This window comes from Lutra lutra, chromosome 5 (assembly GCF_902655055.1).
Source record: "Lutra lutra chromosome 5, mLutLut1.2, whole genome shotgun sequence".
Classification (NCBI taxonomy): Eukaryota; Metazoa; Chordata; class Mammalia; order Carnivora; family Mustelidae; genus Lutra; species Lutra lutra.
The window spans coordinates 146,983,803-147,010,890 of record NC_062282.1 but is presented as its reverse complement, the minus strand read 5'-3'; the positions used below and the strand labels follow the sequence as shown (position 1 = coordinate 147,010,890).

General features: G+C 44.1%; 1 protein-coding gene across 4 annotated transcripts in view; it reads right to left on the bottom strand.

Annotated features, from left to right (window-relative positions):
* Positions 1 to 27,088, bottom strand: part of SEMA6A (semaphorin 6A) — a 128,187-nt gene that overhangs the window by 7,820 nt on the left and 93,279 nt on the right. For 2 of the 4 annotated variants that reach the window (XM_047728980.1, XM_047728983.1), the window contains 6 exons: positions 26,741 to 26,881; positions 26,574 to 26,654; positions 23,461 to 23,519; positions 21,162 to 21,182; positions 20,974 to 21,024; positions 15,617 to 15,781 (listed from right to left, as the gene is read on the bottom strand). In XM_047728980.1, coding sequence (XP_047584936.1) covers positions 15,617 to 15,781; positions 20,974 to 21,024; positions 21,162 to 21,182; positions 23,461 to 23,519; positions 26,574 to 26,654; positions 26,741 to 26,881 — 518 coding nt within the window. The remainder of the gene's footprint in view (positions 1 to 15,616; positions 15,782 to 20,973; positions 21,025 to 21,161; positions 21,183 to 23,460; positions 23,520 to 26,573; positions 26,655 to 26,740; positions 26,882 to 27,088) is intronic. The other 2 variants (XM_047728981.1, XM_047728982.1) reach the window with 2 other exon arrangements.

Here is a 27,088-nt window from a genome sequence, read left to right as displayed (position 1 = left end):
AGCAAGGCACACAATGGCTTAGAGATTTCTCTGAAATCATGCCTCAAATTGGCAGAACTGAGAAAGAAGAGAATCTTCACTTTTTTTCTCCCCCTGAGGTGACAGAGTTTTCTGATGTAGGAGGGATGCCAGAGGGAGGTCTCAGAGGGACAATGGGCTGCTCTGTAGAGGCTGAAGCAATGAAAAGGTTATGAAAAACCCCACCCTCCAGGCCCCACAAAATGTAATTAAAATAAGAACAGTTACAAACCATAAAGAGGAAGTCCAACACGGTTGTGAATTTTCCTATGATGATCATGTGAAGGCATTTTGAGATTTCAAACATCAGATTCTTTATTTAGAAAACAGTGAATGGTTTCTGGTAGCCCTGCTGTGGGATTGTCTGCAATTGTCTGGTCTGCATGGCATGTCTCAGAAAAGATCTCCTAACTCAGGGTTGAATTGGGATGTTCTTGGTTCCTTTACTTTCATTGTCATGGCATAACAAGGGTTGAGCTCCAATCTTCATGGGTGCCTTTGGCAAACATTTCCTGAGCACAGACCAAAGCACCGTGCCAGGTGTTGGAGACAAAGTGAAGGAGGCACAAACCCTGCCATCCACTAGGGAGAAGGCCTGTGCTAATGCATGAACTGCTTCCAGAGTGGGGAAGCGCTGTGAGATGCATTGCTCCTAGCTCAGGGTAGGCTGTCTGCTGAAGCAGAACAATAAGAGCTAGTATATGGAGGGAGGAAAAGTGGAAGCTGTGTTCCTTGTGGTGAACGGCCTAACTCCTGTCTAGTCCTCTCAAGCTCTAGGCACAAGCTACTTGGCTGAACTCACCCTTGCTTCTGGGCATTTACACAGGCTGTTCCCTGTGCCTAGAATATCCCTGCTCACCCCTCATTTTTCTGACCTTGTCCTTAAGGCCTCAGCTTAAATGAGGAAATCTTTTCTAACTTAACCCCAACCAGGTTAGCTCTTCTACGAGTGCCCCGGCGATCTGTACTTCTTTCTTAAAGTCACCACTCTTATATGTTACTTGATGTTTGTTTTTCTCACCTAGATTGTTTTAGGAGGGAGATTCACCCCTCAGTTTCCAGGGATGCAGGTGCGTAGTAAATCTCTGCTAAATAAATAGTGAACGAATGCAGGAGGACTAGCAGAGGAAAAGTAAGAACAAGAGCTAAAGACCATTTAGAAGCAGGCCGAGGAAAGCCTTGAATGATTGAAAAAGAGATTTAGAAGACACGTCCATTTTGGAGGGAAAGTTCTTAGTTAATTTACCTGCAATGTTAAGGGTTGTCTTGCCTGAGAAAGCGGACTTCCGGCTTATTCTGCCTGCTGTTGGATCCACCCTTGAAAACCAGCTGGCTTCACAGAGTCAGTACCTTTGCGTCAGGAGCACAGCTAGTCCACCTAAATTTATTTTCACTGTTTTTAAAACGAAAGTTTTTTTTTCACCTACACTTATCCCCTGCATCCTGACAGAAATAGCTGGGCGAGGGCTGTCCTGTCAAAGCATGAAATGAGACAAATGCAAACACATAAAATCAACTGCACCTGCTAAGCCACATGCCAAGGAAGAGCCCTCCCCACGGCCCAGTTACCTTGCTCAGTACAGGAGCCCCCGCAGCCAGGCCATGAAATGGTTAAGTGCGCACTTTCCCCTCTCACCCCTGCTCACTGGACTGCCTGTTTCGGAGCTGCTGTGATATGATGGATGTGTCTGTCTCCATAGTGAAGTGATTAATAGGCATCTGTGTAGAGCGGACCCGGTGACCACAAAGACAACAAAGCCTCTCTGTGTCCTTTAGAGAAATATGCAAAGGCAAAAAGGAGGATGGACATTTCCTTCAGGGCCAAGCCAGAGCGGGTTTCATATTGGGCCTGAGAGCTAACAAAGATGGCAAAACACCAAGAAAAGCCCTGGAGTAGGATCCCCTAAAAATAAACTCTTGATTTTCCTTTAGAGTAAGACAAGCCTGCAGTTTCCTTGAAATCCTCATAACAACTTGGGTGAATGGAATCTAACAACCCAATTTTTCTTGTTTGAAAATCTTATTGCAACAAAATGCCAGGCTCCCAGTCCTGCAAGGCAGTATGAATGAATGACCTAATCGTGGTCCAGGCATCATGGCTGCTAACCACAGAGGGCCGGCTGTAATCCCTAGTAAGGAGAGAAGAAAACAAAACGGGGGAAAAAAACCTCCTGACTGGAGACAGTTTATCCTCAAAGCCACGCCCCACCGGTGGAGATGACTGTAGTGAAAATGCAGTGGGAACTCTCTGTGGTTATCTTGGCAGGAAGGAGCCCTCTTCTTGTCTCAGGGCATAACGTGAACCAGATGGCTTAAGAATAAACTGAAGAGCCGGCAGCCATGGAAATGGGCTCAGAGTTTATAACTCAAACTTTCCTTTTCCTGCCCCCCACCACCCTGAAGATTAGGTGCTGGGAGGAGCCATGGTCCTCAAGGGTATCAAGTTAACAACTGACCAAAGTAGAGGCAACTTCCCGGCTGTATTAACTATCCTCAGTTCAGAAGCTATTTTAAAGCTCACATAGTGAAATAGTGCTTACTGTGGTTGCCTGTGGATGAAGCCACTTCCAGTCTTGTCACCTGTGAAATTGATGCCCCCCTTTTTTTTTTTAAATTGTTGCTGGGATGCTATCGCAGGTCAGAAAGGGAGAATGAGAGTGAAATTTGCTCTATTTCACATGTTTTAGAGGAGAAACAGCTTAATTTCTTTTTGTGCCAGTGGGAGCCCTCGGGTCTCTGAGGTCTCACACTTGGCACTGCCCATGGAGGGCTACACCCTCGCATGGATTGGGGTCTTGATTGGGCCTCATGATAAGATGGTTTTTAAAAGCCATGCCCTGAAGTGTTGGTCTGTGGTTGCATGTATTAGAACTGTCACTGTCTTCGTAAAGGTAATGATTATTTCACATGGGCAAAGTTTTAGTGCAATTTATGTGGTTTACTTTCCTTCTTTTTGAGGTTCTCTTCCTAATAAGACTGGAAACCCAACATCTAAGCAATTTCTCAAACCAGACAAAGCATTTCTGTTCTCCAGCTTCCTACTCCCATTGTCTTGCTTTGCTCTCTCACAAGGCATCAAAGCTACAAAATGGGGAAGTGGATCTCCCACTAAAATTTCACTAATATTTGAAATTTAGGTGATTCTTTGAATGATTTGCAGTGCTTAGATTTTTTTTTTTTTCTCTACAAAGCAAAGATAAATATGAGGAAACAGGTCTGTTTGAATACTAAAGCTGCCACGGAAATACAGTTCTTGGGACCTGGATTATAGATGAGGCTGGGTGTTAACTGGTGAAGAGCCTAAACCTAGAAGTCATAAAGACCTGGGTTTGAGTCTTGGCTTTATAACTAACTAATTTTGTGACCTTGGGCAAGTCACTCAGTTTCTCTGAGCATCAGTATTGATTATGAGACGAATGTTGTTGGAAGGATTAAGAGGTTAAATAAATGAATGCATGTAAAGCATTTGTCATCGTGGAGGACATTTGTTAAGGCCCAATTAATAATGTAATAGAAGGGGTGCCTGGTGGTTCAGTCGTTAAATGTCTGCCTTCTGCTCAGGTCATCCCAGGTTTCTGGGATCGAGCCCTGCACTGGGCTCCCTGCTCTGCTGGGAGCCTGCTTCTGTCTCTGTCTGTCTCTCTCCCTCTGTCTGTCATGAATAAAATCTTAAAAAAAAAGTGATAAAAGTATTTCTAGAATTTCTGACAAGTTACCTGCCTTGTACAGGGTCCAAGATAGGCTCTTTGAATCCAGCACTTTGCTAGGGTTTGACTGTGTCAGCCAAGAGTAGAAAAGTAAAGATTTAAACATAAAATCTTAGGGAATGACCTTCATTAAGATAACCCACAGCCACCTGTGAAGTGTCTTAAATCATTGCTGCTTGGGGTACCTGGATGGCTCTGTCATTGAAGCATCTGTCTACCTTTGGTCCGGGGCCTGACCCCAGGGAGTCCTGGTCCTGAACACCTCAGGCTCCCTGCTCAGCAGGGAGTCTGCTGGTCCCTTTGTCCAGGCTTGTGCACCCTTTGCCCCGGCTTGTGCACGCTTGCATGCTCTCGCTCGCTCGCTCTCTCTCTCATGAATAAATAAATAAATAAATAAATAAAATTTCTCTTTCAATAATAAATAAATAAATAAAATAAATTTTCAAATAAATAATAATTCTCTTTCAAATAAATAAGTAAAATCTTTAAAAAAAATTAAAAAAAAATCGTTGCTGCTCAGCATCAGCATCGCCTAGAACTTGTTAGAAATACACATCCTTGGGTCCTGCCCAGACTTTTCTGAATCAGAATCTTTGGAATTGAGGTTCATAAATTTGTGTTTTAACAAGCCCACCAGGTGATTCTTATTTTCACTAAAACTTGAGAAATCCTGCCCGGCCTGACATGAATGATAGGCCAGAAAACGCATGTTTAGCTTTAAAAGTCCAGCCTCAGATACCACCGAGGCAAGCCAGACATTCAGACTGATGGCTACATATAAATAAATAAATGCAGTCTTCCTTGGTGTTCAGAGCCTGGGTCTTTAGCAGGCCTTGGGTATGACAGCTCTTTACTGCAGTTCCCATTTTCTGGCGAAGAATACAAAATCAGTGTGATTTTATTGGAAAGACAAACAAATCCCTAACACTTTCCCTTGGTACCTGACAGAAGCTTGACACAGGGCCTCAAATGCGGTGGCCCTGCTGTAGCAGAATCAACCCAGTTTGCTTAGAGCCACAGGCTGTTGGAACAACACCTGTGGTTTATGTGCCCCAGCATGCAGACGTGGAGGGGAATGTCTGATGTGCCCCTCTCCATCATAGGGGCCCTCCAGGAGGGACTGGTCCTGCTGAGCCCAGGTGGGTCCTAGGTTGGGTCAGCTCCATCGGGACTGGGTCCCAGGGACAGAAGCAGCAGTGTCTCCGGGAGCTCACTCTGACTAGGCAGCCTCCTCATGGGGCCTGTGCATGGCATCCTGTCACCTAGAAACTGACTGTAGTGAGTGCACAGCTGTCAGGCAACGTTTGACGGTGGGTCAGGGCCCCCTTCCTCCTCCTCCTGCATGCTCTGACAAGAGAATTATGGACTCCTAAAGTTTCTTTTATATTTCTGAATTAGAGGGGGGACTGGAGCTCATTCCCCAAATCCAAGTTCTGCTTTCTGATCATAAAGATGCCAAGCTCAACAACGCACCGCACACGGCCTAGTGCTTCCAGATCTGCTGAGTCGAACTGAATCTGCAAATCCATAGACTTAAGATGTAAGACATCTTCAGTTACATTAAATTTCTGCTGTGTGCTTTTAAATCACACAGCGCAAGGCCCATCAGCACTTAGGGTATATTTATTGCTGTAACAAATGTCAGATGATTGTGTCCAGTGTTATCCATTATTTATGAATAACAGAGGCTCTAGGACTGGAAACGACAAGCTTTAATATGTCCAAAAGGTTAGGCATAATGCAGATTGCTGCTCTATAAATTTCTTGACACTATTTTCCCTCCTAATAAAGCACTGTCAGTGCTGACCGTACTGAACTTTGCATTATTTCTGTACCATTCATGACTGCCTCTGCCTTCAGTGAAGACGTGTAATTGTAGGAATATGTTTAACAAGAAAGCATCCTTTTAAAAAGCAGGAAATTTTAAAAGTAATCAGAGTAGGAAATTCCTCTTATCCCATTAAAAATTGAGTCTCTTGGGGGCGCCTGGGTGGCTCAGTGGGTTAAGCCGCTGCCTTCGGCTCAGGTCATGATCTCAGGGTCCTGGGATCGAGTCCCACATCGGGCTCTCTGCTCAGCAAGAAGCCTGCTTCCTCCTCTCTCTCTCTCTCTGCCTGCCTCTCCGTCTACTTGTGATCTCTCTCTGCAAATGAATAAATAAAATCTTTAAAAAAAAATAAATAAAAATTGAGTCTCTTTATGAAGATAGTTCCTCGGCTGTAGGCTTATGAGAGCTTAAGAAATATTAATTAAAGATGACAAACCCTCACACTGCCCATAATTAGCTTTCTGACACTGATTAAGATCCTGTCTACCATGCACTCGGCATGTTTGAGCATAGCCACCTACTTTTCGCTAGTTAACTTTTCACTGGTTAACCTGTGACTGGAGGTGCTGGGAGGTTTACAGGTGATGCAGTCTGGGGGGATCTCGTCGGGCCTGCAGCTCGGCCCATGTGCTTCACGGGACTTGAACTCTTATTCCTGCAGCCTGTCTCTCCCTGGGACCCACATGTGGATACAGCTTCCCCGTCCTCTCTCACTCTCTCTCTCTCTGGTAAGGACGTGAATTGTGTATTCTGAGCAACACTTGGAGCTTTCGAGGCTGTGCTCCCGTATAATGTCAAGAAAAGAGAAGCCGTCCTCAGGAAATTTCCCAGTTCCCACTTTTTGGCCCTTCCTAGGCTACTTTGTTTATGAAACAGTAAGTTTTGCAAAGTGAACCTTGTAACAAGCTCTTTCTTTGAAACAAAACAAAACAACAAAATACAAAACTCAAGGAAGTGAGGCCATCAGAAAGCTTTGAGATAAAGCTAATATTATTTTTCCATTATTATGCATGATCCAAAATACAAATCGACTCTTTGCTGTTTTATTGTTAGAACAAAACAAATCTTAGAGGAACACCGTGCCGTCCAACCAATTAAAGAGCAAATTTTTAACTTCTCCAGATGTTCAGTTAATAAGATCATGCCTAGGGCGCCTGGGTGGCTCAGAGGGTTAAGCCTCTGCCTTCAGCTCAGGTCATGATCTCAAGGTCCTGGGATGGAGCCCTGCATCAGGTTCTCTGCTCAGCAGGGAGCCTGCTTCCTCCTCTCTCTCTGCCTGCCTCTCTGCCTGCTTGTGATTTCTCTGTGTCAAATAAATAAATAAAATCTTAAAAAAAAAATTCATGCCTAACCTAGTCCCTACAGTCCTTGAAAGTTCCATTAAGCTGTCAGAAAACTTAATCATTGTGTGTGTTTTTGTGCAAAAGATAGAGAATGGAAAAAAAAAAGATTGAGGGGAAAGGGTTGGGGGTAAAATGAATTCATGTCAAGGATGGTGTGGCTTGGAAAAGTGGCTACAGATTAAAGGTAAGAGGCACCTCTAGAATGTGAATTGATTGGTAAAATACCCTAAGGTGTAAGTTGCTGATTTTAGAAGAAAAAATTCAAGTTTGCATAATCATAATTTCAGCCTTTTTTTTTTTTTTTTTTTTGAGAAAATGGATGTTAGGTGAAGAAAAAGATTTTAGTTGGTATCTCTTGAAAAGACTTTAAATATTGGTGTGCATATGCAGGCAGGGAGATGAAATAGCTTCCTATACGAATGACATTTAGCTTTTTTTTTTTCCCCATCTAACCTTTCCACAATAATCTCATCAAGACCTTAGATAAATTCAGCAAGTTGTCAGGAGGATATAAAATTCATTAGATCAAATCTACATCTCTGCCCGCACCGCTGGGGACGTCCTCTCTCTCCACGTGGGCTGCTCTGTCCAGCCCCTCCTCCCAAGGACGGGCTCACGGGAGCCGTGCACATCCTCAGTCCCAACTCCTGGCACCCAACCTGCTCATGGTCGCGCTTTCCTCCGCTATTCAGATTCCGCTTTTGGTAGGTGGCTTGGAAATAACTAATCTAGTAAACCCTGGGTTATATCAGCGTTTCTTCCTCAGCTTCCCCCAATCTCAGAGTCAGATCTGGACAAAAACTTGGTGCCATGCATCCCAGTGTTTGAACTAGAGAGACAGAGAAGCACAAATTGGGAGTTGAGCTGGCTTGGAGCTCTACCTAGGATAGAGCTCGTAGCTTGGCAAGGAGCATCTACCAGGGAAATGCCAGTGAGGTGTAGAAACAGACACTTTAGATCCAAAACAGATGTAAAGTTCCATTTCCCCAACTTGCTGTATATGTGTAACTCATAACCTAATGTTATTGAGGGATCCATTCGTTACATGTCTGTCATCCTCTTGATCTCCGTCCTTCCTTCCCTCCCATGCTCCTTTCATCCCCTTTTCCTACCCATCCACCTTCTATCCGCCACTGCCCACAGCTACAGCACAAAGCCCTTAGCGTAACTTTGAAGGCTCCAGACTACCATTTCAATCTCAGGTCGAGTTGTGGCCCTCCAAATAGTCTATCATGCTAGTCACAGCACACTCTGTCTTATACTCTATACTTTCTTAGCTTCATGTTCCGGTCATGTGGCTAATTTGGCTCAGAATGGCTGCCTTCCCCCTTGTTATCCTTCAGTACTTTGCAAGGCCTTTCCCTCAGATCCCAGCTTGGATTTGAGCTGTGTCTCCCTTCCTGCTGTCTCAGATCACCACTGGTCCCTCTTTCCTTCTCTTACTTGGACTTCACTCTGCCCCACTTGGCTAGCCAGGACGTCACCTGCACATAGCCCCTGAGAAACTGATTTCCTTGACTTGAAGACTTACGTGGAATTTAGATCAGTAGCCACTGTAACATTCAGTTTATGGCTAAATGTTTGTGGAAAGCATGAACCAAGAAAGTGAGGTTGCCCTTATGTCTTGCTTTGAGCTGGGGTTTTTGTCGCCTTTATTAAACATATTTTCTGGTGCTTTCTAGATTCTAGTTGATCTCTTTCAAAGGCATGGAAATGAGAAATGGAAAAAAAGGGCAGCCATATAATTAAAGAAGAAAAAATTTAACATATTAGGTTAACGTAACAGTTGATAAAAACCTGAGGTTAAATAAAATTAAAAAGAACCAATAGTTTTAACCATGCCCTTGTTTAGGAACAGTTTGATTTCTGAGTCTTTCTAACATAAAAAGGGCATTTGAGGTGAGCCTGGGTGGCTCAGTCGGTTAAACATCTGATTCTTGGTTTCAGCTCATGTCTGATCTCAGGGTTGTGAGATCAAGTGGCCTTGGGCTCATTGCTCAGCAGGGAGTCTGCTTGTCCCTCTCCCTCTGCTCCTCCCACCACTCCATGCTCTCTCTCTCTCAAATAAATTTTTTAAAAGTGGCATTTGAAAGCCTACATTCAGTGATAATCTGTTGAATTACTCTATCACATTTCAAATGCATGTATAACTTTTAGTGATAATTCTCTGATAATATTTTTCACAGAATGAAAATTTTAATTCCTCTTATATGGGTTATTCTGGGGTTTCCTCAGAGTTAAAGGGTAGATGTAATCTAGACATTAGATTTTATGTACTCACTGAAGAAATTATCAGCAGTCTCTCCCCATAGGATTGCCAGGTAGCAGGTATGCAGAACATCCAGTTAAATTTCAACTTAAGCGGAATAATAATGTTTTGGTATAAGTATGTCTCAAGTGATCTGTCGGACATACTTACCCTAAAAAGTATTCATGACTTACCTGAAATTCAAATTTAACTAGGAATTCTATAATCTAGTAACTTTACCCTGGGACCCCTAAATAATGTGCTTCTAATGATTCCCACAAATATTCTTTGGACCCGTCTATACTTTGGAGATGAAAATAACGGAGTAACAAAAATGGTGCCAAACCTTTATGGGGTCAGTATAGGATAATTTACAAATTAAAATACTAATGGACTAAATATCAAAAATTGTATCTTATTTTTCATCATCAGCAGCAGTAGCAACTTTAGATACTTTTCCTGAACTTTGAAGGCTCGCTTTCCTCCAACACAGCAGAAAAAGGTGCACTTTAATTCAGAATGGTTGTTGGGACAACAGTAGTCAGTTCCCGTCTGCTGAATGTTTCTGGGCTCTGAGCATGCCCACTCCTACCCAGTCCAGTCAGGTGTGGATTGTGAAGGGGCAGGTGGGGCCTCCTGCCCCATCCACTGGTAGTCTTCCCCACCAGACTGAACCCCGTGCTCTGAGTTCTCCAAGACTGCCCGGCCATCACATTTGAAAATGGCTGTAATGCTATAGGTTTTACTAATAAAAGCTATGCAAATTATCAAGGGCTTCGTTTTTTTGGAACAAAGTTAAGGCTGTTGGAAAAAAAGCCCGAGTTTGGCAGCATTTCTGCCAAACCTTAAAATGTGAATGCTGCATCAACCATCCCTCCCTCCTCTCCCCTCATCTCCTCTCCTCCCTGTGTCCATGGCGCACGACGCCCACAACACGGTGCTGAAGGGAAGGGCTAAGGAAATGGGTCTGAGAAACCGTCTTCCAAAAGCTGTGTCCTGATATCAGCCAAGCTGCTTTGAGTTGTCTACTACCCTATTCTAAAATCTGCTGTGCGCACTTCAGCTTTGTTCACACAGGCAGTGGTGGCCAGAAAGGCTTTTCAGGGCACTTCTTGACTATGTGTGCTTTGTCTGTCTGACAGTTTGCTAGTTCTTGGATAGGAGCCGTGTCTATCTCTAGCATAGCCTCTGACTCCTTATTGGCTTCCCATACTGCATGTGCAGCCAGTCATAAATTTTGCTTGAGACGCCTCAGAAGACGTTTTTGTTATGGCAGTGGTACTGAGGAAATGGCAGAGAATATCTGGCCCCAGTGTGGGAGTCAGGAGAGGCGGAGGACCTTGTTTTTCTTCCTTTACTGATGTCCTCCCTAACAATTCTCTCTGGATGTGAGATCACCTACATGAGACTTGATAGGAGCCAAGAAATTACTTTCCCCATAGGACTGGGGCACTTTAAAATCCCCAATCCATTAGATTTTAAGGATCGGAGGTTGTTAAAAAGCTAGTGCCATTGGGGCCACGCTCACCTCAAATTGGATTTCTCAGCTTGTTAATGAGGAAAGCCTGGCTCTGAGGTTTTGAGGCTCAGAATAGGTAGAGTTTGAATGGGATCAGAGGGACAAAGGGGTCAGGAGTAGGTTACTGCCAGGTCAGGGGAACACTGTGTCACGAGTCCAGACTGGTAATGGAAAAGCAGATGGGCAGCAGAAATGCTGACGCTCAGCTTTCTCTCGGCCACAACTTGGGGAATCACTAACTACAGGTATCCTTGGGGGCCCACAGCTGGTCTGGAGAAGCTGCTCACCAGATGCTTAGTAAGACTAGAATCAGTAATTTCCTTTTAGTCTAAACCTGTTTTATTCTCAACTCCTACTTGACCAAACTTCTCATCCCCAGTCACAAAGCTCAGTAGTTGGAAGAGATGTCAGAAGTGCACTAGATCATAACATTGCAACACATGGAGCCCAGCCCACAGAAGCATGGTGGTTGTAAATCTTGTTCCTCCAAATGCCAGAAGCCATGTTTTGATAGTAGTTTAATCCCCACTGGACTCCTCTAATTGCCTGAGGCCAGAGTTATCCAAACTTTAGTCATGCAGCTACTAATACTACAGTTTAAGTGGCACCTGTGAGTCTTACCTATCATATTACTTAGTAATTTTTTCCCCCGGACTTCACGCATTCGCATTTACTTAGTATTTAATTTAAATTACCTTTAAAATGTCTTCGAAGTAGAAACTTTGTCGTTATCATAAATGGGGGTAAAAGCATCACTTTTCATAGATAGAAGGTAACCATAAAAAAGATAACTGAGAGCAAAACCGCTGTAATTTCCAGTTGGTTCCAGCTGCATAGCAAAGCCCCCAGCCCAAACCTGTTTATTTTTCTCAAAGTGGGAAGTGGCAAGTTAAGGGAGTTGTTATCAATGAAGCACCAAACTGAGACTCTTCCCTTGACATAACCAGGAAGGCCGAAAGAGGAATGAAAAGGACATGACCTTCCCACACAGGATTCAGTATTCTTGAAGGCCGTGATGTCCCCAGCAACCTAAATCCTGTCCTATAAGGAGCTGCCTGTCCCACTGGGAGGCCCTACTGCTGGAGGCCACATGGTGCTGGAGGAACTGTTGATGAACTCTATCATCTAGAAAATTCTGTTCAGGATTGTTGATGAAGTATGGACAGCATACTCATCACCATACTTGACAGACCTTATGAATCTTGCCGCAATGTTATTTCCTGAAGTAGGAATTGCTTACACAAATGGCTTGTACATTGATTAAAATATATTCAACATTTACTGTATGTTTTAGTTTAAATTATTCATCTGATCTCTAATTTAAATTTGGTTTCCACATCTCTTTCTTGTGTGCAGCGAGTATATATCCTCTTGACTACATGTAATTGATAGTATCTCACTTTAGAGATTTTCCAAAATATATAAGCATACTACAGCGCTGACATTTCCAATCAAATGGGAACATCTTTGTATATATTGACTATTTTATCTGTTTTCTAACAGCTCACAAGAACTCTATAAAGTCTGAAGTAGGGGATTTTCTCCTGCTCTGATGTATTGTGTCCTAACAGCAGTGGTCATCATTTACATTTTATATTTATGCTACACGGCTCCTTGGCAGATCAGTACATGGCCAATTTCCTCACATATCTCTCAGTCTTTTTGGAAATCAGGTTTTATGGTACTATTACTTTTGGTCAGAAACAAGCACAGAGTGGCTATTAATTTTCAGCGTTGCTTAACCTAAAAAAGAAACCTCTTATTTCTTTGGCTGTGGGAAGGGGGTGGGGGTGGGGAGATGAGCCAGATCTAAAAATAAAGTGGATTTTCTTTCTTATTCATATGTAATTAGAGCCCCTTTGTAACTACTCATTACCACCTCAATAGTTATAGGATGAATAAATAATATATATTTTTAAATGTGGCAAAACCAAGAAAGAAGTAGCCAGGGCTGCATCCAATTTCTCAACTTGGTGATTAAAGGGCTGGCTCTAGAGGCTCCAGACATCTAGGGACCCAGAGATAAAACAGAGCAGTTGGCTGTGTTTTTACTAATGAATCTAGGGCTTGAAAGGTATCAGGCAATTTTAAAGAAAAGCAGCAAGGACAAGAGACATTAGACAAGGCCAGTAGGGTAATGAAGGGCAAGGCCAGTTACTGAGAGAGAAAATTACTTCATTTTCGGTGATAATGCTTCTGCCAGCCTTACAGGCCTCTTAGTATGGCTGTCTCTGTACACATACAGTGTCAGAAGGCTACTCACGGTGTAGAAGGAAAGAGCCTTGGAACATTCCACAGAAGGGCAGAGGGCTTGGGTCTATTATTTGGAAAGGGGGAGGCTGAGAACAATGGTAGCAGAAGGGGTTAGATCGCAAGGTGAGGATTGGTGCTTTGACAGAATGTGAGGAACGCACAGGATTAAGTCAAGACGAAAGACAACAGCAAGGAAAAGAAAGAAAAAGACAAGCAAACATACTCTGGAAATGCAGGATTGTTTGGAGGATGACGTGGGACATAGAGTGGGGCCGGCTCAGCGGTGGTCAGCAGATCTGCAGGGCAGAGCTGCGGGCTCCTGGGCTTGCTGGCCTCTTACTTAGCAGCCAGAATGAAAAAAAAAAAAGGCATGGGGCGCTTGACTCCTCCTCAGTAAGCTGGTGAGCGGGACACATTTTCTGCCTAGCGGGGAAATGTGTGATGTTTTAGAAACAATTCCAGAGTATATTTAGCTCCTAAAGCTGGGGCACACAAATGTCACATTCCCATGAGACAAATGACCCAGTGAAAAGAGCACCCGCCAGAGGCCCTCGCCAAAACCCATGAAACTCTCGCATCCCGGGAGATGCTTGCACACACGGATGTGACATCTTTAAGGCACCCACATCAGGAAATGAAAAGAAGCGAGGAGATCACGGATTGGGCCAAGTTAAGGGACGTCATCATGAGTCAGAAAAGAAACAAGACTTTTCCAACGGAATAACGCCATCACCAAGTCATACCACACAGTGCTTAGCAAAACAGAACAGAAGTTGAAAATAAATCATGAACATTAAACAGAAAAACAATTCAGAGCAAAATGGAAGTTGAAATCATAAAAATCATGGCAAAAGGAACATTAAGCTACAATTTTGTTTCAGAAAAATTTTTCTGCGTAACAGCCCATTGTCATTGCCCCGTCAAACCGTAATCAATTGTCAGAAACCAAACTTGAATTTGACAGGGCAAGGCAAGGAGTTAACAGCACAAGAACAGTGATCATGTTACACACCCATGCAGTCCCCTCTGCCACCATTGTTTGACAATTTGTAGACTGCTTCCAGCTTTGTCAATATTCATAATAAGACCCAAGAGAATGAACAATGCCGAATTTTAAAATGATCTGTCAAAGTGTTAATTGGACTCTTTGATAACCTCCATCCCTTGGGGAGTTAACGACTGGGGAAGATTCACGCCACCCGTCTTGGTGAGGCGAAGAGGAAATGATTGGAACCAACAGCCAGCTATTTGGTTGACATATTGAATGCTTTACGGGGATGGCTGTTTGCTTTTTCAGAAAGTCACAGTGGGCAAACACCCAGGGAGTTCATGGAGCTGTCTCTTCTGGAGAACTCGGCCAAGACCAACACATCTGCGGTCTGGAGCCACACATGACAAATAATGGCACATGGTAGGCTTGTGGCCCGCCGTGATGGTTCTACCCTGCCACCCGTGAGCCTGGCGCGCTCTCGGAACGGGAAGAGCGGGGATGCCTCCAGCTTCAGGAGGTTGCTGAGGCAGAAGCCACTCTTCTTAAGATTTGGGGCAGGGAATATGAATCAGAAGTTCTAGAGGAATAAGAAAATGGGACTTTGGAGGGGACATGCTCTGGAACAAGTTACAAGGGCCGCACCTGCGCACGGCAGCTTGGCCCACGCAGCAGCGGAGGTGAGTTGCAAAAAAGCGGGCGAGAGTCCAGCGCATGGGTCAGCCTGGCAAACGGCCTCTTGAAATAAAGATGGAAATATGTACATAGAGAACCCCGGGAGGGGGGACGCGGGACATGACAGAGACTGGCCTCCAAGGGTCACGGTGGCTGGTCTGCCCTCGAGACTCCAACCCCCGCTTGGATGAAACTCTTGAAAACATATAGAAGTGAACAATTCTGAATGAGGGCAAGCAGCTCGCGACATAACTGGGCTTTTCAGGCTCTGATTTACAAGACTGTTTTCTGGACAAGTAAAGGCCTCTTCGATTGCAGCTGCAACTAAAGTAGGATGTGTTACCAGAAGCAGCCACCGGCGAGAAAAGAGAGGACATTTCCTGTCTCTCGTTGAGCAAAGAAAGCAGGGGAGAATTTAGGACAGTTCACAGTAGAGTCCCTTTCATTGAGCGCAGCTTCCTTTCCGTTTTAAATGCATAGCAATTCTGCTTGATTAAATGACATATTTTTGTCTCAGCCGTTGTCCTCAAAGGGCAGTTACAGTACATCGCGGGATCACGGCTCCATTCAAATTCAGCACCACGCGTGAGTGAGGGACGCTACCGGCCAGAGGACACTCTGGCCCACTGTTTCCCCATTCACGCAGGAAACGGGCCTTTGCTTGAATTGCATGCACATGCCGAGGCCGGCTCTGCCGTCCGTCCCATTAACGGAATGGGGGAAGAGGACCTAGAATCCCAGAATGAGCTCGGAGGAGTGGAGAGGGGTCTGCTTTGGGCCAAACTGCACCTCTTTTGGGTGGAGGGAGCTTAGAGGATGTATTATTTGTTTTGTGTGGTTTCTCCTTGATCGCGGAATAATTTGGGATCAAGCCGAGCACAGAGCACTGGATTGCAGTCTTTTTTTTGAGAAGCTTTCAATCGGAGTGTGTTGGAGGTTCCTTCAACACTGCACGGTTCAGCTGGAAGCAGTTACACAGTCCTCCTCACTTTTCCCTCCCTCTCCCCCCAGAGGAAGAGTCATTTCCAAGGCCTTACCCTTCTTGTCTTGGTGATTACGGGAAGACACCGCCCCCAAAGAGTCTGTGCTGTCGGGTGAATGGAGCAGGTCCTTCCAGTCCAGCATTCCCGCCCTAGACTCATACCCCTCTTGAGCCGCCGTGTCTGACGTGGTGGTGCTGGGCAAGAGGGAACTGGAGTGCCCTGTTTTCATCACAAATACAGTTAGGGAGAACATCGCTGGACACCCCCACATTCCCTTTGCTCAGAGGCCAGGAGGGGCTCCCCAGGCTGGCTGGAGGACTGAAAGGAGGTTGCCCTCCAGGTAACAGGCTTGGGGTTGGGGTTCTGCAGAAGACTCCCTGCAGGTGGAGGGTGAAGGGCCACAGCCCATCTCTGCTGCTTGCTCGGTGAGCCTGGGAGATTCACTTAATCTCTCTGGGCCTTGATTTTCCTTGTGCACAGAATGGGGATGATGACACCTTATCCTCCTCACACGGGGAGGATAAGGTGACATTGTGGGCAAAGTACCCAGCAGTGTCTGACACACAGCACGTGCTCAAGAAGGACCGGTGGCCTTCTCTGATATTTGTGTAGCACCACTAAAGGCAGCATGTGTCCACTCTGGGGGACACCCTCTGTGACTAATGGGGTGGGTGGATGGTAGTAGAGGAGCCTCTCGCCTGTTAGGAACAACTCTTTGGTCCCAAGCCCTTCTCCCCGAGCCTCTCTCCTGGAGGGTGTGTCTCGCGTTCAGCTTCAACTCAGCTTCACGGGTTCCCCATTTCTAAGGGAAGTGACGGCTTTCTAAAGGGACCTGCTTTCACACCGCTTCCCTGGAATGATATCCTCTGCTGCCCTGTGTTGCCGTGGCTCTGCCTTCTGTGCCTTGTTCCAGCAAAGTCAGCTGCATGGCCTCCTGACTCTGGCTTGGGAGAGGCCGTTCTTGAGGCCGCACTGACTGACATGCTTTAGATTAGAAAGGGACAGCTTTTTGACATCCAGAGGCTACCAGAGGATGATGTCAGGAAAAGCATGGCCAGGTTGGGAGTTAGGGCAGAAACTCTGGATACTTCTGTGAACACATTCCTAAGCTTTCCTGCCACCATCCCACAAGGTTAAATACAGGTTGCACCAGGTGCTTTGATGTAAACTGCCACAGTGATTTAAAGGAAGCCCCACTACCTGTTCTCTCTGGGAGAAATAAATTTTAACCTCTCCATGATTTTCGACTCGAGTCTTTGGCTCATTAAACCATCTTCGCTATGGCAACCTCCTCTTGCATGGTGTTTGAAAGACCATCGAGGCAAATACTGTGAATGTGGAGTCAGTGGCTCTGGCAGAAAGGAGGAGAGTCACAGGTGGCTCCCGCCTTGGGCTGTGATCACCACGTATGTGACAAATAAAATACTGGTGACCAGGAAGGAAGATGACAGCGATCAGTGCACTGCATTCTTCTTTATGACACTTATTATAATAAGTTGGGTTCCCAGGAGACTCCAGTACTGCACGTAACAGACAACGTACATAAAAAAGACTGAGGGAAAAGCAAAGAAGCCAAGTGGCCCACCCACACTCTACTGATTTCTGCGGAAACGCCGCTCTCAAATGCCACCACAGCACGTGCGCAACATTTAAGAAACCTCTTCCTGCGTAAATTTTGTTCGCCTCCACGCAGCTTCCAACCCTGGCTTTGGTGCAGATAGTCTGGTTTCTATCCAGCTGTTAGGAACATGTTCATTTGCAACTCAAGGATGCTTGCCTCTAGACTTTCTCTTTTTTTATTTCTGGGTTTCACAGCGCATCTCTTAATACTGATAAGACGACAGGAGTAGTGAAATTAAGCCAAACTTGTAAATGCAGATTTTCTGACTTCTTTTTTGCTTATATTGCGGTCTGAAACAGAGCCTCTTGTTTTCTACTCCTGAATTCTACACCGCTCTTAGGCGATACGTGGTCATCCCAAGAGAGAATTCAGCACCCAGCCTAGGCAACCATTAGAAATCGCTTTGTAGGGAGTTAGAATGGGGGGGTTTGGGGGGGAACAAAACCCTTTTCTCCAAGTAGCAGGAATTTCTTTTACCTGAATTGATACGCATTTTGAGTACTTTCAATTTAACTGTGTTCAAGGGGCAATTTTATGGTAATGCCATAAGTATGGTTTAGGGAGAACACTTCTTAATACGGTAATCTAGGGGAAATATATGCCTAAGGGACACATTCTCCGTTGAAAGATTTCCTGGACCATATGCTGCAGATACATGGAAAACTCATTGGTAATGGAAAGCTATGGCTATGAGAGGAAATTAATGTGGACCAGATGGTAGTTAGGTAGAAAAATGCTTTACACAAATGTGAGAAATCAGCTCCTTCCTATTGCTGAAGTGTTAGTCTAATACCCACCGCATCCCCATTTTCTATATGTAAATCTAGAGAAACCATACATCTGATGTACTCAAGATTAAAGAAAAAAATTGAGCAGCCTGAGGTTTGTATTCTTTTAAACTTAGGCTTGAGATAGGCAACACGTGTCACTAGTGAGCCAGACAGTTGGAGAAAGCAATGCCTGATTCTCAAAAATTTTAGAACCGCCTTGTAAGAGCACAGTTAAACAGCAGTTCTTCGTTTGAAATCAGAGAGGTGTGTTATTACTACTTCTCCAAGCTTAAAATGTTAAAAGGAAATCACTTACATTCTTTCTTAAAATCTGATTCTACAGGCTGTATCATTTTTGTATATTCCCTAAGAGACTCTGTAACCAAAATAATGCTATGCAAATAGGCATTTATTTGTAGATACAGTGTTACAGGTCAGTAGATTTGGAGCCTATGGTTTTGTCTTGTTAATCCATTAAGAAGGGTCATATTTTAATCAGTGGAGCTTAAGATCCTTTTTTTTTTTTTTTTTTTTTTAAGTAATCTCTCTATCCAACGTGGGACTTGAACTCACGGCTCTGAGATTAAGAGTTGCATACCCCACTGACTGAGCCGGCCAGGCGCCCCTGATATATTATTATTATCATATGCAAAGGAATAGATTTTAGGAGTTAATTTTAATATGCATCATATTGTTTCTCTATATCTACAAGTCTTTGTGACTCCAGAGGTTAGAGACCCTTCAAACCACTGTTATCTATTAACAATGACTGTAGCCAATTAGACACAAGACAAGAGATACTAAATCAATACAAGAAGGGGAGAGAGAAGGAAAACAGGGTCCAATTCACTAAAAAGAGGTTCTTGCAGTGTGACTCCTGTTGCACAGAATTTTTGCCAAGCCGAGAGATTGCAAGACTTATCGCAATGATTCCTTTTTGTGAGTCAGGCAGTTCTCATGGCTCTATGAGCCTCCGCTCAGCCACTGAACATTTTAGGGGGGATGTGCAAAGGACACAGCTAGAAACAGTGGGTGCATTTTAGACTTTGTGGCTGGCTTCTTAGTCTGTGTCCGTGCTCATACAAATAGCAATTTGGTCTTTGATGGTAGAAATACAGTGCCTAGTCCAGCGCCTGACACCATGGTGGGCATTCAACACATGTTTGAGTGAATTAATTAAATCTGTTCTAGCTTTTTTAACTCCAAAACAAGCATCTCTTGGAACAGTTTGTGAAAAGAAAGTCTCCTGTGTTTTTGTAAGTACTGTCTGGACCAGTTCTTATTTTGGTGGTCAGTCAGTCATCTAGCCACTTGACGCTGGACAGATGAGGCTTAAAATGGACAGGATCATTGGTTGAAAGGAAAATTCCAACTCTTCTTTAGTTTCATCACAGAAGCCACTGATCAAGAGCTGAGGGTGAACAGGCATCATCCCTTAAGATGTTAATATGGAGGAATTAAAATGTTCCTTTCCCTTTGTAAAGGAACTAGAGATCCATAGCTTGGAGGGTGACTTTTTGTTCATAGAAAGTGTCCCATCGTCTAATTACTCTTTCTGTGTGAGAAATTACCTGGGAGTTAAAAGTGGTCTCCGTCCAATTGATGAATGCTGGGGAGGTTGCTGGTTCAATTAGATTTAAGACCTGAATTCCTCAGTACCTGGTAAAGATTATTCAATTCTAGGAAATGATTGCAAAGCATGATAGTGGAGGAGAGCAGATGCTCAGTGGGTTCTCCTTCTGAAGGTGAGCTAAGCTAGACGACATCTGCCTCCTGAGAAATTTTTGTTCATTGTTGGTGTTTAGCGTTCTGGCTTGAGTCACAGATACGACTAAAGGTGGATGAATTCTCTGGGCTCATCTGCTCTCGTGGCCCCCCTTCACAGGGGAACCAGGCATCGTTTCCCATATTAGCACAGCTCACTTAGGAGTGCACAGGCTTTAGGCCTTCCAAAGAGGCTTTTTATTTACGCTAATTAGACACAGGGAGTAAAAGTTTATTACATAGAGCTGTTAAACACATTTGTAGCCATTTTGAACTATTTCTCTGAATCCTAAACCTGCCTTACTTTTCTTTCCTTTTCCCCCCTTCCTTTATTCCCTGCCTCTACATTTAAAGGCTGTCCTGGAATTGTTACTGTTAACATATTTTTAACACGAAAGCTCTACAGCGCTTGTGCACCAGTGAAACTCTTCGTCCCCGTTATCATGCAAAGCTTCAGTCTTCCATCACATGTGTTTTCCATATTTAAAAAACACATGAATAGTTTATCCTATAAACGTTTGGGGGAACTCTGAGAAACAGCAGTGGAACACTTCAGTTCCATTTCAGTTTTTCTTATAAAGGGCTCGGAATATTCTGTTTATGGACTTCATGGCTTTGTTTAATGTAGTGTCTGTGTATTTCAGAGCAGGAACAATGGGGTAAATCCTGTTTGCACATCGTTTCCCCTGCGTCAGTCTTCCTTGTATACATTTGGAAGTACTCTCACTGAAAATACGTCTAAATGCTTATACTCTTTGGGAACTTAAATTTCAATGGCTAATTTTCATGTGATATTGGAAAGGTTTGCCTCCTAAGAACTGGTCTCTGCGTGATATACAGATTTTCTCCCCTGCAGAGGGCAGCGCCCTGAAAGTCAGCATTTTCGGGAATGGTACTCTGCCAGTTGAGAGCTATGGCCTATTACTTACACGCACTGCTCTTTTATCTTGGATATACTTATATCCAAAAGCAATTTCTTCTCCCTCAAGAACTCATTAAATATATTCACCGAATTCCCTGAGGTTGGCGAATTTCGTGTTCTGTGGATTAAAAAGGTAGGAGCCAGTCTCATATGTCAATTGTCTCTCACAGGCAGTGATTTTTGAAGCATCATGAGATGGAGAAATAATTTTAGTGAATTGGGGCCCTGAAGTAACGAAGAATCTGGTCCATGATATTTAGGGATGAAAACTATAAGCTATGACAGGATAAGTGGCTTGGAATTACCGAAAAAAAAAAAAATTCCGTAAACTGACCATATACTGTGTTGTAAGACATTTCATGATCTGGAAGAGGAGTTGAAATGTCTATAAAAAAATAATGAGGATAAAAAAATTAATTAAAAAAGAAACCCAAGATTTGAAAATACTCAAGAGGATTAGTGAAACAGGATTTCCCACATAGATTTCCATCGATATTAAATTATGAGTAATATCTTTCTTACCATTCAGGGCCACGAAGGAATCTGGAAGACAAAAGGGAGGAGAAGGTTACTTAATGTTTAACACTCTGCTTAGCGTGACTTACATAATAAGCAGGAATGAGCTAATAGAGAATTATGCTTACAAATGGTCCCCAGTTCTAAGTGCTTTTTAATTTCTGCGTGTAATACAAGACGCTTTATATCGGGTCCAATTTCACACATTCCCGTCTCTCCCCGAGTGAGTTTCCTCAAAGTCACTGCCCTTTGTTGTCAAGACTCAAATGCAAGAGTTAGTAGATGGAATGGGAACTGCGAGTGTATGTGATTCTGGGATTTGAGGCCTTACTCTGTAGAGAGGGACGTGTATGTGGGCAAAGAAGTGACACCTGGACCACACTTAGTAGAAACGCTCTTGTCTTTATGTTCTCCCTCGTGTCATCGTCTCAGCCACACGGGTGTGTGCACACTGTGTGTCTGAGTCACATTGCTGGTTCATTCAGCTTGCTCTGAGTTCAGCCTCTGACACTGACTTCAGGATTTCCTCGTTTCCTCTTAAAATCCTGTTCAGGAGTCACTGTGCACCAGTTATCTAAACCCTGAATGCCTGTATGTGAACAGGTCTGTAACAGAAGTAGGTCATGCCCCAGCAGGAGCAGAGAGCAGAGAAGCCACCAGGAAAGGCAGCGAGGGGCGGGGGAGGAGCGCTGTACTTTGTGCCCTGAGTGGGGCCCCCCGAGTGCCTTGCTGGGACTGGAGTTCACCGTTAGGGAGCACACCATAACACAGAGATTGAATAGTAAATCACGGGTTGGGGACCTGAAGGGCTCCCCTGCGTTAGATACAGAGGTTTCCTTTGGTTCCTTTGCCCCAGAACACACAGGTCATGTGGACACGTGACAGAGATGGTAATAGCTATTTTCACAGCTTTCATCCATTCAGTCATTCAGTCCCAGTCGACACTCCTGTTTTCTACAGATGCCCATACCACCAGATCATAAAAATAGGAAGAAAATTATTCACTCAAGTCAGCTAATTAAGTTTGCTCACACAGACGCACACACAAACCAGAACTTGTTTCCCTGAAAACGGAGCCATAAGGCTCCAACACGATTAACATGATTTAAGATCCACTGATCAAACATCAAGCCGTTTCACGGCACACAAGTAATGTTTTGGTGAGGACACTGTCTCCTAGGTAGATTTCTTTCCCTAAGTTTTGTGTTTGAAGACCTAATAAGAAGCTTTGGCCAATATGTAATATTTGCAAATGAAATAATACCGCAAAGAAATTGGGAGATAAGGCTGCCTGTAGTCCTCTTTATTGGATTATTTTTGATCTCCAAAAAAAGGTAAGGTAGAAATTTGAGTGGTACCTCAGAGTCTGTGAGTTCAGTGCTCATGCCCCAAGGATTGAGGGTTGGATCCGTGATTTTCATTATGGAATCAGGTATCAGAGTATACCTGATTTTAATTCCCTCAGGAATTTAATTCTCTCAGGAGTTTAATTCCCTCAGGAGCTATTTTTTGGGTGCCATTTTGAATGAATAAGCTTTCTGGAATTCATCATCTATAACATGTAAAACACTGTAAACTAACTATTTTCCAAGAAAGTGGCATTGTTCTCTAAATCAGCATTAATAAACCTTTTCAGGAGAATACCCACGTTAATCAGGTCATAGGACAACTGGGCAGACTTTTGACCAGGATCTTTTCTATGAAAGTTCCAGCTAAAGTGTTACAACTTAATAACTTTTGAGATGAACTCCGAGGTAAGCATAATAGATTAATTCCTATAAAAAAAGGTTATTTTGAGTCATCTTGCACTTAGTGGGTTCTTTCTGAAATCTTTTTCTACTGTGAGTGGTAACAGACATCAATAAAAAAAGTTTTTTTATTAGGCGATACGTTCAAGAACACAACACTCCCATTCAATTAAAAAGCTAGAGTACAGCGATCAGTCTTTTTATTATTTGGCTAAAAATTATGGTGTAATAAGACATTTTTTAAAACAACAAAACCAGTTTTTTAATGGAAATGCTGATTTGACTTATTGGTCGGCTATAATTAATATCCTCTGGAATGAATTGGTTCCACAGTGTTATAACAAGGAAACAGGCGCTGGCATTTGACAGCAACAGCACTGACACACTGGCTTTCCAACACACTCTTTTCTCTCTCTGATATTTAGAAGATGATTCCTTTTACTTCTGCCTGGTTTGGGGCCATCCACACCCAGCCCCACATATGGGGTCGTGTTTCTGGGCCATCCGAACAAAGGATCTTTGCACAAAGATGAGCATGGATAAAAAGCAGTACTTACTGTGACAGTCTCCCAGGCCCTCTGTGCTGCCACGTTCTATGTCCTGTTCAAAAGTCAGTCTTTAAAAAAAAGAAAAAAAGAAGAACAGGGAGAAGAAGGAAACAAATTCAGTAATGCACGTCCTTACTCTGGAATGAGTCTGAAGTTTCACTCCAGAAATGAACATGGTTTGATACACTGAATGGCAGGTGCAAAAAAAGAAATAAGTAACAGCTGGAAAATCTGTCTCTGAAGTTTATGGAAACAAGTCTTTATGGGACTCTCCAAAGAGAAGGCAGGGTTTAAGCCACTAATTCTGATAGTATTCAGGGAGCTAATTAGTTGGTGGACTATTTATGTCCTTCTTTTATGGATTCTTTGAGCATTTCTTAAACATTAAAAAAGTTTAAATCTTAACTTTTTTTTTTTTTAAGATTTTATTTATTTGACAGAGATCACAAGTAGGCAGAAAGGCAAGCAGAGAGAGAGAGAGAGAGGGAGGAGGAAGCAGGCTCCCTGCCTAGCAGAGAGCCCGATGCGGGACTCGATCCCAGGACCCTGAGATCATGACCTAAGCTGAAGGCAGAGGCTTAACCCACTGAGCCACCCAGGCAGCCCATAACTCTTTTTTAAAATATTTTTAAAGATTTTTATTCATTTATTTAATAGAGAGAATGATCACAACTAGGCAGAGAGGCAGGCAGAGAAAGAGGGGGAAGGAAGCATGTCCCTGCTGAGCAGAGAACCCGATGTGGGGCTTGAGAGACCATGACCTGAGCCAAAGGCAGAGGCTTAACCCATTGAGCCACCCAGGTATCCCTTATTAACCCCTGTTTTTTTTTTTTTTTAAAGATTTTATTTATTTATTTGACAGAGATCACAAGGAGGCAGAGAGGCAGGCAGAGAGAGGAAGGGAAGCAGGCTCCCTGCTGAGCTGGGAGCCCGATGCAGGGCTCCATCCCAGGATCCTGAGACCATGATCTGAGCCGAAGGCAGAGGCTTTAACCCACTGAGCCACCCAGGGGCCCCTAAAATGTTAACATAACTCTTTATAAGTGATATAGAAGTCTATAAATTAAAAAAAAAAAAAGAAAAATATGTGCCTGGAAAAAAAAAAAAAAAAAAAAGAAAAGGTCTCTTTCTCTCTCCTTTTCCTTGACCCCAGCACTGCCTTCCTAGACCTTGATCTGTTTCTCTGCCTAGAAATGACCTGTGTGACATTGTGTTCCAAAGAACAAATGGCCGGGGGCCTGTAGCACCCTTGAGGGGTGTGGTGGTAGATTGTGCCAAGACCCCCAGAGACCCTGCGACCCTGTGACCTTGAGAACCTTGCCTTATTACCCTCTTACTCACCCACAAGCTCACTCTTCTTTCAAACCCCTTTGGTTACCATGGGCTGCACAAGGTATATAACAAGACCAGTCTTAGCATCTCTATTTTGATTTTTGAAAGAAGCACGCTGGACTCAATCAGAGGAGTACTGTCCTCTTTGGGGGGATGCTCTGTGCTCCTTCTCACAACATTGTTGACACTCTGTTTTGCAACTGCCTTTAGAGTTTATTTTATGGACCGTCTAGGAAAACCATCTGGAAAGTCACAGCCTTGATCGAATCATTCACCGTGTTTGCTTTCCAGTGTTTTTCTCTGTTAAAAATCAAATTTGTATTCCAAAGATAAAGATTTTCAGAGGTATCGGAAGCCAGGATTCATCAGGCTCTGAAGGCTGTTTTCCAAAGGGAGTTCCACATGTTTTGAGCAATGAGATATAGATATAGATCCTTAAGGGAACAATTTTGGAGTTCAGATGTTGACTTAAAAGTTACTTTCTTTTTAAGATTTTATTTATTTATTAGAGAGAGTGACTGCACACAAGCAGGGGGCAGGGGGCGAGGGAGAGGGAGAAGCAGACTCCCCACTGAGCAAGGAGCCCAATGTGGGGCTTGATCTCTGGACCCTAGGATCATGAGCTTAGCTTAACCTACTGAGCCACCCAGGAGCCCCTACCTAAAAATGATTTTTAAAAATCAGTCTTACCACCTCAGGTCACACCTTGAATATAGAAGGGAGATAGGTCATTTCTTAGCTTCCCTCCCGTAATTTGTAATCTTTACTCCTTCACCTCAAGGGTTCCCAGGAAAAGATAACAAATCTCTAATGCTAGTATGTCAGCATTGCTACTTGTGAAGTGATCTAATCATGAATCATGAGGCAGATTTCCAGGTCAGACTTGACAACTGTCCTATGTTTGTGGGAATACTTTCCCTCAAGTTAGCGTGTGGTGGTCATCAGATCCACTCTCCTGCCTCTCCAGCTATTCTAAAATGGGAGAGGAGGCTCAGAGTGATGCCAAGATGGTTCTTTGCCCTCTAGGATCTGGGGACATTGAAGGAATGGTTCAGATAGAACTGTGCTGCCCTATGGCACCTTCCTTGAGTTGCCCTAACTTGTCAAGGACGTGCATTGGATTTCATATCCACCAAAGTAAAGACAGAAAAAACAAAACAAAACCTTCTAACTAATGCCATCTAAGCATTTAAAGCCAAGGTAACAATTTTATGCACCAAAATCACAGACATGATACACTGGCCTGATCTAGCTGATCTGCTGGACAACTGCCAAGAACTGATTGACTCCCTAACGAGTAATAGGGTCAGCTGTTCTTCAGTGCGTGGAATGGCTTACTGGACTCGCTGTACCGATGCATCGCTGAACAAATGCTCTGTGACCTCTTCTCAGCCCTGCACAGTCCATTAGAGGAGTTAGTTTGGCTGTGGCCGGACAGACCACAGCACTAATCTAATCGGGACCCTGTTGCGCCTTTTCTCTACTGTTCCTACACTGCTGCGATCAAGGCGTGCACCTTCTTGTCCCTCTCTTCAGGGAATACTTAGAAGCCCACTGTGTTTCTTTTCCCTGTGTTTTTCAAGAGTCTGAGGACGGATGATGAATCAATTGGAAATCTGCCACATGTGATGCTGGCATGTTCTGTGAATGGGAAAAGGAAGGAGAGGGGGTGGCAGTCCCACTGATGAGGTCTGTGCACGGAAGGCTGGGTGGCAGTGGGGTGACGGTGTGTCTAGGATGTGTGGCAGCCTAAGGCTGCCTTACCCTCCCGCACAGCTCAGGCTCCTTACCTGGTGCTGGGTGACAGGTGGGCGCAGGCACCACCTTCCTTTACCCACCCGCAGTACGGGTCTCTGGAGGCGATGCAGGTTCTGCGGGAAGAATGGGACCGTGAGCTACCGGGACTGCTCTCTAAGCACTGCGGACCTTCTCATGGTCAGTGAGGCCAGATACCTACTTTTTACACTTCCCGTGTCGTTCGCACCGGCCAAGGGGAAGCTTTATCACACAGGTGGAGAATGCAACGTACAGAGAGCTGCTGGCTTTGTCCAGCTGCATGCCCACGATCCTCTTGTCCTCCACTCCGTCGTAACTGCACCTGGTGGCACAAGGATGGTGCCAGTCAGAGTCTCTCCGGAGTCTGCTGTCTTTCTCCTGATATGCCCTCCCCCCCTGCCTCCCAGCCCATGGGGTCTTAGTCTGGTCTCACTGAAGGTGAAGCAGATCCTTTAAGTTGTCCCCCTCCCCTTTGTGTGTATTTATATAAACACACACGTTACTGGCAAGGAGAAAACAATGCTTTTTA